The sequence below is a fragment of the Euphorbia lathyris genome, chromosome 8, assembly GCF_963576675.1.
Source record: "Euphorbia lathyris chromosome 8, ddEupLath1.1, whole genome shotgun sequence".
In the NCBI taxonomy this organism is placed as follows: Eukaryota; Viridiplantae; Streptophyta; class Magnoliopsida; order Malpighiales; family Euphorbiaceae; genus Euphorbia; species Euphorbia lathyris.
The window spans coordinates 59,426,290-59,434,864 of record NC_088917.1 but is presented as its reverse complement, the minus strand read 5'-3'; the positions used below and the strand labels follow the sequence as shown (position 1 = coordinate 59,434,864).

The following is an 8,575-nucleotide window of genomic DNA, read 5'->3' as shown; positions in this document are numbered from 1 at the left end:
TAATAATTAATTAATAACTTAATTAATTATTATTATATTCTTTAACAAAAATCTTAGAGAAGTGTATTGAAAACACCTCTCAATTCCAACAGTCAACACTTGACTATTGTATTTTGAAAAAATCATCAATTTAAATTGAGCAAGAATAATAATTTATAATTTTTTCAATTGAATAACAAACAGTGTTAGAATGTTTTGTCAATCCCATTGACATATTCAATTGTGTCAATCAATTAATTAAAACACTTTTAATTAATCAATTTAACTAAAGCTTGATACAAACAACTTGTATGTGTGTGACTTTCTAGGTTCATCTTTAACTGGCATTAGAGGCATAATAAGAACACTTATTAATTATGTTAGGAATCCAATTCCTTGTACTACAAGTGTATCCTATATAAGCTTAGCTTATATATACTTATAGTCCTCTAAAGGTCATGATCTCCAGCTAACACACTGCGCCATGACGTCCCAATTAAAGAATGAAGTTACTTGAACTTATAATTAATCTAATTATGAACCATCGATCATAATTTCCATGCACTAAAGTCCTTTCATTAAAAATCCCGATCTTGACTAGAGCCACAAAATGTCAAGCTCTAATTGTCAAGATATTAAGAAATATTGATTAAGTCTTTGATAAAATAAGACTCACATCAAAGAACCATTCCTTGATACTTATCTCATAAGATGAGTCTTATTGTCCTGGCCAGGAACTCATTCCATCAAAAAAACCAATCAATAAGTATCTTAGGATTTATCTCTATTTACTTAGAGTAATGAATCCTCTATTAGCAAACTCTTGTTACACTACACAACTAACTATAGCGATTCACTGCCGGATTACCAAAATTAAGATCCCAATACAAAGCAGGAACAAACTATAATTACCTGCGTAAGAACAACTAAGTTTTCTCAAGTCAAAGGACTATATGCACTATTATGACCTAGATAATAATTATGTTGACTAGGAGTAAACCTTTGTGGAATTATTATCTAACGTCACAGTTCGAACCATTCACCTCTTTGAATGTCCACATATTTATTCTGATATCAACATATCAAACAGAATGAGATTTTCTGTTTCTGATTAATATCTCATACTAATCAAGAAAATAAACAGAGGTGATAGTCTAAGGATAGATGAGTGTCCAATTCATTATCCACCGACTATGAACATTTAAGATTGTTATTTTATCAAAGAAATATATCTCATTATTATTAACTTTTAATAATATTATCTCTTTGTAAATAATCTTTGGACTAATATATATTCATTAAGTAATTAAACAATACAAATAATTACACATGAATACATATTTTATTAACTGCCATTTGGATACAAAATTCACACTGTAAAATATACAAAAGGAATGGCCTAGGGCATACAACACTTACAAATGAAATTCCAGTTCGAGACCCTTCCCTTACACAGGAACTTTAAATGCTAGCATTCGTTTCGCTCCAATCCGACCTCTACAGCCTCCGAAATCGAACCCGAAAGTCCCACGAAAGTATCATTTTAGTCTGAGAATTACTCCTGGCCTGGTGGGAAATTGCTGGTCAAGTCCTTAAACTTTCTGAATTGCTTCAAATTCGTCAAGAATTACCCGGACATCGCAAAAACCCACGGGACGAGTTTCCGAAGTTCCATTCCTCATTTTTACGCATTCCACCAATGTCAAAGAGATCGGTTAATTTTATTTAATCTCATACATATTGTTTTTTACGACTTGTTTATATTTCTAATTTTAAAGTTATTATTTTTTAAGTTGTAATTTTCATACTTTATGTTTATTTGTAATACAAAAAACATCAAAAAATATCTAAAAAATCAATAAAAATATAAAAGAAAAATTAAAAAAATTTATATCTAATCTCGGGCTAACTTGTTGTGGTGTTTTGTTTTTTCCTTCTTTTCCCTACCAAAAAAAAATTATATCTTTGTGTCGTTTTATTGCTTTATTTTTTGTACTTATCTTAAAAAATTACTTTTCTGACCGACTTGTCAAGTAACGTCGGGGCTCCAGACCGTTGTTTTATTTTCAATCCTTGTAACGTCGTCAATCGCTTTCCATTTAGAATTCAAGTAATTTAAACATACTATATTTATTTATTTTATTCAATTACCATTTTACCTTTGAGAATTAGCTTTTCTGACATGTTTCTATTATTTTTACCATTTTTAATCCTGACAAACGTGTGACAAAATTGAAAATTTGGATATTTTAAAAATATCCCCAACAACTTCATTCACATTTGTTTTTTATTTTTCTTTAAATAAATAAAATAAAATGGGAAGAAAAAAACAACTTGGCGGTAGCTAAATCATAAATGTAATAAAAGTATCAAAGTCGTCGAAATCTGCAAAACAGATCTAAGTGGTGGAAAATGCCGAGTGGGTGTGAGATCTGCTGCGAAGTCCTCATCGCCGTCTTGCTTCCTCCTCTCGGCGTTTGCCTCAGACATGGCTGTTGCACTGTGAGTCTTTCAGATCCTAATTATTCACTTCATTTTTTTTCATTTTTTCAGTTCTCTTTTGCCAAACAGGTTCTATCTTGCTCATAACATAAACGGAATTGACATTCTTGCAGGCTGAATTCCTTATTTGCTTGCTACTGACTATACTCGGTTACATTCCTGGAATAATCTATGCCATATACGCCATCATCTACATCAATCGGGATGAGTTCTTCGATGAACATAGGCGCCCTCTTTATTCCTCATCGTATCAGTGAGCCTGTTCTTGAGTTCAATTTTAAAATTAAGCTGGAATTTTATGTTTTAAGTTGCTTAATTATGGACCTGTAGTATTGATTATGTATGTTATTGACCATTGGCTCTTGATGTTTTGTTGATTTCAATGTTAAGAACAAACCCTATGTGCTTGACTTGAATCGAAATGATTACCCAGTACTACTTCAGCTGTATGCTTTTAGTCATAAATTGATAGGATTGAGCTTCTGCTAATAGAGCAAAAGGGTTCAATCCTCAGGGGGCTTTTAGTTACCAAAAGCAATGTAGGCTTTTTGGGGATATTATACTATGCTTTGAGTATTCAATTTCATTCTGATGTTTGCATATGTTTAGAGCACCTAGATCTCATTTTTTGGACTTCAAATTAGTATTGTTCTGGCTTTATGGGAAAATGTGATTTGTATATTTCGATCGAACATGTTTAATTTGGTTAAATTATAAAATTGGCTCAACAGAGAGGTTGATTTACATATTTAGACTCGTTACAACATCTCTTGTCAAACTATACAATTTCAAAGTTAAGTATACTCTTTTATATATATATATATATATATATATATATATATTATGGGTTAACATATCTCTTTTCTTTCTTTCATTATCTCTTTTCTTTTCTAATTTTCATGGTTTCTTTGATTTTCTATTGAAATTTATGATTTTATTTTTTATTTTTTTTTCAATTTGTTAAAAGTAAAAGCTTATTGGAATAGATTATTTTGGTTGTTGTATCGATGAGTAAATATAGAGCGTTTTGCCAGAAAAGAGTTTGAAACAACTGGTAAGTAATTATCTTAGCAGTTTACGATTTTTCTTAGTAGTGGAAACAACCGTTAAACAATAGTTTACGATTTTACTTGGTAGTGGAAGCAACTGCTACTGAGAAGCAAAATCGTAAACTGGACGCTATCAGATTGAATAAAATCTCCATATATCATTCGATAAAGATACAAACACTTAAAATTACCAAAAACTAAAACTAACCTATACAGGGAATTTATAGATCTTGTATCAGTGTATGAAATTGTTACGGGCCTTATTGACATCTCTGATCCAAGCCCAACTATTCCTCAAGAAAGCCCACCAACACATGTGCAACAAAGGAGAATGAGCAACAGGAACATTCACCCTCCTGAAAGATTTAAAGATTATGTGTGATTGTTCTTTTATTCTGGATTATTCCTTTTTGTATGAGTTGTCACTAGTAGTAACTGAATTCTGTTATTAGGCTATTATTAATAGATGCACCTGAGAGTGCCGAGGGAGGCAATATCAAACCTCCTCTTTCCTTATCTTCTCCTTATCTTCTCCCTATCCTATTCTTCTTCTTCCTTCTAATTCAGTAAACCAATTCTCTTTAACAGTAAAGAAGGTTGCATCATTGGTGCTTTCATTGAGAGATGGCTGAAGGTGCCCTAACCCGTCACAAAGCTCTTGAAGATTCCATCCAGGGATTGGCCAAGGAACTTCGGGAAGTTTCCTCAGTTGTCCGAGCCATCTCCGGCAACATCGCCCAACAAGCTTGTCAATCCGATTTAATCCAGCAGGCTCTTGCTGATATCCTCAATCGTTTGGACAAGGTAAAATCTCCTATCCTACCAAATCCTACTCCCCCACCACCCCTTTCAAACCAACCCCGTCTTCCTAAACTCGAAATCCCATTTTTCTCCGACGAAAATGTAATCGGCTGGTTGTTTCAGCTTGACCGTTTCTTTCTTTACCACAACACACCCCCAAACCAAAAACTAACCATTGCCGCTTTTTATATGTCCGGCGAGGCCCTTCAGTGGTATCAATGGATGAACTCCACCGACCAACTCACCTCCTGGACAAATTTCACCTAAGCCCTTGAACTCCGTTTTGGCCCATCCGCCTATATGAACCCAGAAGCCACTCTCTACAAACTCTACCAAAAAACCACTGTTCAGGCCTACCTTCAAACCTTTGAATCCCTCTCAACTCGTACCACTGGCCTTACCCCCCTTAACCTCCGAAATTGCTTCATCTCCGGTCTTAAAGACCCCATTCGCCGGGAACTCCTTATCCAGAAACCTCCTACCCTTCATGAAGCTATTGGTATGGCCAAAATCATCGAAGAAAAATTTGACGGCACAAACACCCCATATTCACCTATTCCACCCAAACAACACCCTACACAATTCACCACTGCCAAATCTTATTCACCTCCCTCATCAACCCACAACTCCCCTAAACCACTTCCTCTTGCCCCTATTTCTCCAAAACTTCCCATCAAACGTTTAACACCAGCCGAAATGGCCGCTCGCCGCTCCAAAGGTCTCTGTTTTAATTGCGATGACAAATTCACTCCTGGGCATCGCTGTAAATCCCCTCAATTCCTCTGTTTATTGGCCGATGATACCGACTTAGAGAATAGTGAACCTCCTGATCCATTCTCCGATGATTTTTCACCCCCGACCACCCCAACCACCGTCGTTACCACAGACCCCACACCCTCCATCTCTCTACACGCTTTGGAAGGGCATTTTGTTCCCACCACCCTTCGTCTCGAAGGTACCATCCACAATACACCCGTTACTATTCTAATTGATGGTGGCTCCACCCACAACTTCCTTCAAAACCGAGTCGCAAAAAAATTAGGGCTTGCAATTGAGCCTTCTGCTCACCTCAATGTTACAGTTGGTAATGGAGCTTCTCTTCAATGTGGTGGCCTTTGCCCTCACCTGCCTTTAAGCATCGACTCAGCTAAATTTTCAGTTGATCTTCACCTCCTTCCCATTTACGGCGCCGACGTCATTTTAGGCGTTCAATGGCTAGCGTCTATTGGGCCAGTTCTATTTGATTACAGGGCTTTATGGATGAGCTTCCTCCATGAAGGAGCCCAACTAACTTTACATGGGCTCAAACATCCTACCTTATCCACCATGTCCCTAAATCAATTGCACCGAGGTATCCAAACCAATTCTACATCTCAATATTTTTTAGTCTCTGTTGATCCTATTCACCCCCCCTTCCACCCTTTCCACCACACCTACTCTAGACCCCTCCCTTTCCCTCGATCAATCCACCGCCCTCACTACCCTTTTCAAAACTTATCATCATGTCTTCTCCATACCGCACGGGTTACCTCCTCACCGATTCTCAGACCACAAAATTCCTCTCCTCCCCAATACTACCCCCATCAATGTCAAACCCTACCGCTACCCTCATTTTCAGAAGGATACCATGGAAAAATTAGTCTCTGAGATGCTCTCTGAGGGCATAATCCGCCCCAGTACAAGCCCCTTCTCATCCCCAGCTCTCCTTATAAAAAAGAAAGACGGTAGCTGGCGCTTTTGCGTCGATTATCGAGCCCTCAATGCCATCACCATTAAGGATCGTTTTTCGATTCCTACAGTCGACGAACTTCTAGATGAGCTCCATGGAGCTAAGGTATTCTCCAATTTCGATTTACGAGCTGGATTCTTCCAATTGAGAGTTGCTGCGGGTGATATACACAAAACGGCATTCCGCACCCATCAAGGCCACTATGAGTTCCTTGTTATGCCGTTTGGCCTCTCCAATGCACCGTCTTCATTTCAATCCGAAATGAACTCTACATTTCAGTTTGTCCTCCGCAAATTCATCCTGGTATTCTTCGACGATATTCTTGTCTATAGTCCCTCATGGGAAACTCACCTCCACCACTTAACCCAGGTATTTGAGATCCTCCGCTCTAAGTCATTCTTTGTGAAATCTTCTAAATGTGAATTTGGAAAATCCACCTTGGGATATTTGGGTCATGTTCTTTCTGAGGCAGGAGTTTCAGTGGATCCAGAAAACATTAAGGTGGTCAATGATTGGCCTTCGCCTTCCTCTATCAAACAGTTGCATGGTTTCTTGGGACTTACTGGCTACTACAGGCGCTTCGTTGCCCATTATGCTCAACTCTCAGCACCATTTACCAATTTGCTCCGAAAAGACGCCTTTGGTTGGGACGCCAAGGTCGATGCAGCCTTCCAAACTCTTAAAAAGGCCTTAACGGATACTCCAGTTTTGATTTTACCTGACTTCTCCAAAGTTTTTGTGGTACAAACTGATGCCTCCAGGTTGGGTATTGGCGCTGTCCTATCCCAAGATGATCATCCTATTGCTTATCATAGCAAACAATTGTCCCCTAAACTACAAGTCTCATCCACTTACGTCCGCGAACTGTTTGCACTTACCTCCGCCGTGGCCAAATGGCGACCATACCTCCTAGGCACAAAGTTTATTATTCAAACAGATCATCAACCACTTACCTCCCTAATGACTCAAACAATTCAAACCCCAGATCAACAACGATGGATTGCCAAGTTATTGGGTTTCGACTTTCACATAGTCTACAAGCCTGGCCGTGACAATATCCCAGCTGATGCGCTCTCACGCATACCCGAAGCCACTTTACATCAGTTAAATGCTGTATCCCGTCCGGTTGTGGCTCTAATTCAAGCACTCAAGCAGTTTTACATCAAGAACTCCACATCCGCCTCTTTCCTTCAGGCTATTCAATCATCTCCCAGCACGTACCCTCACTACACCACCCGGAATGGTCTGGTCCTATACAAAAATCGCCTATTGGTCCCCTCTGATTCAGCCTTACAAGACATCCTTTTACATGAATTTCACTGCTCTCCATTAGGTGGACACGCTGGAATCAAACAGACAGTTTCTCGCCTTGCTGCTCATTTTTATTGGCCTCGTTTAAAGAAAGATGTCCAAGATTATGTGGCCCAATGTGTTGTCTGCCAACAAGTTAAGCCCCTACACACTTCTTCTCCCGGCCTCCTACAACCTTTACCCATCCCTGGTCAAATTTGGGACTGTTTGTCTATGGACTTTATTACTCACCTTCCTTTATCTTCCAGCAAACAAACTATCATGGTTGTCGTTGATCGGCTCTCTAAGGCTGCCCATTTTTCAGCATTAGGACCTCACCTTACTGCTGCTATAATTGCTGACATTTTTGTGCGTGATATCGCCTGCTTACATGGGTTTCCTTTTAACATTGTTTCTGACAGGGATCCAGTTTTTATGAGTCAATTTTGGACCCAATTATTCCGCCTCCAAGGAACCGTTCTTTCTACTAGCAGCTCTTACCACCCTCAGTCCGATGGTCAAACGGAGGTTGTAAATAGGTGTCTTGAAGATTATCTTCGTTGTTTTGTCCATGACAACCCGAAGACTTGGGTTCAATTTTTACCCTTAGCTGAATGGCATTACAATATTGCCTGGCATTCAGCCATTCAAATGACTCCCTTTGAAGCTGTCTATGGGAGATCTCCCCCTACTCTCACTGCTTATGTTCAAGGCTCCTCCAATATTGCATCCTTGGACGAGCTCCTCTCTGCTCGAGACACTATTATTACAACTTTGAAAGCCAATCTTCAGCGAGCTCAGCTCCGAATGAAAAACCAGGCAGATTCCCATCGGACCGACCAAGAATTTCAAATTGATGACTGGGTCTTCGTGAAACTCCAGCCCTATCGCTAATCTTCGGTGGCTAACCGACAATCTAACAAGCTTGTTAAGCGCTACTACGGGCCGTTTCGTGTTCTTGCTCGTATTGGGCCTGTTGCCTACCGCCTAGACCTGCCACCTGATGCTAAAATCCACAATGTGTTCCACATTTCCCTCTTGAAGCGCTGCAAAGGTGACCCATCCACTCACCAAGTCACGCTTCCCTCCAACTTTGCTGCCGCTCAGCCTGTTTTGGCTCCGGGCTTCATCTTGGGTTTTCGCAAGGTTCGCCATCTTCACAACTTCGTTCCTCAACTACTGGTCCAGTGGCAACAGCAACCCCCATCCGATGCGACTTGGGAAG

The 8,575-nt window shown here is 39.3% G+C and overlaps 1 protein-coding gene across 1 annotated transcript; it reads left to right on the top strand.

Annotated features, from left to right (window-relative positions):
* The first annotated feature begins 2,321 nt into the window (after nucleotides 1-2,321).
* Nucleotides 2,322-2,930, top strand: LOC136202131 (UPF0057 membrane protein At4g30660-like). Its single transcript, XM_065992620.1, has 2 exons — nucleotides 2,322-2,481; nucleotides 2,595-2,930. Exons 1-2 carry the CDS (start codon nucleotides 2,392-2,394, stop codon nucleotides 2,736-2,738), a joined length of 234 nt encoding a protein of 77 aa, XP_065848692.1. The 5' UTR covers nucleotides 2,322-2,391; the 3' UTR covers nucleotides 2,739-2,930.
* Nucleotides 2,931-8,575: the final 5,645 nt, after the last annotated feature.

Excerpts from the sequence above, each read along its gene's own strand:
- LOC136202131 (XM_065992620.1), top strand. The coding sequence starts at position 2,392 with ATGCCGAGTGGGTGTGAGATCTGCTGCGAAGTCCTCATCGCCGTCTTG. Across the intron at positions 2,482-2,594 it reads TCAGACATGGCTGTTGCACT|GCTGAATTCCTTATTTGCTT; the intron begins GTGAGTCTTTCA and ends ACATTCTTGCAG.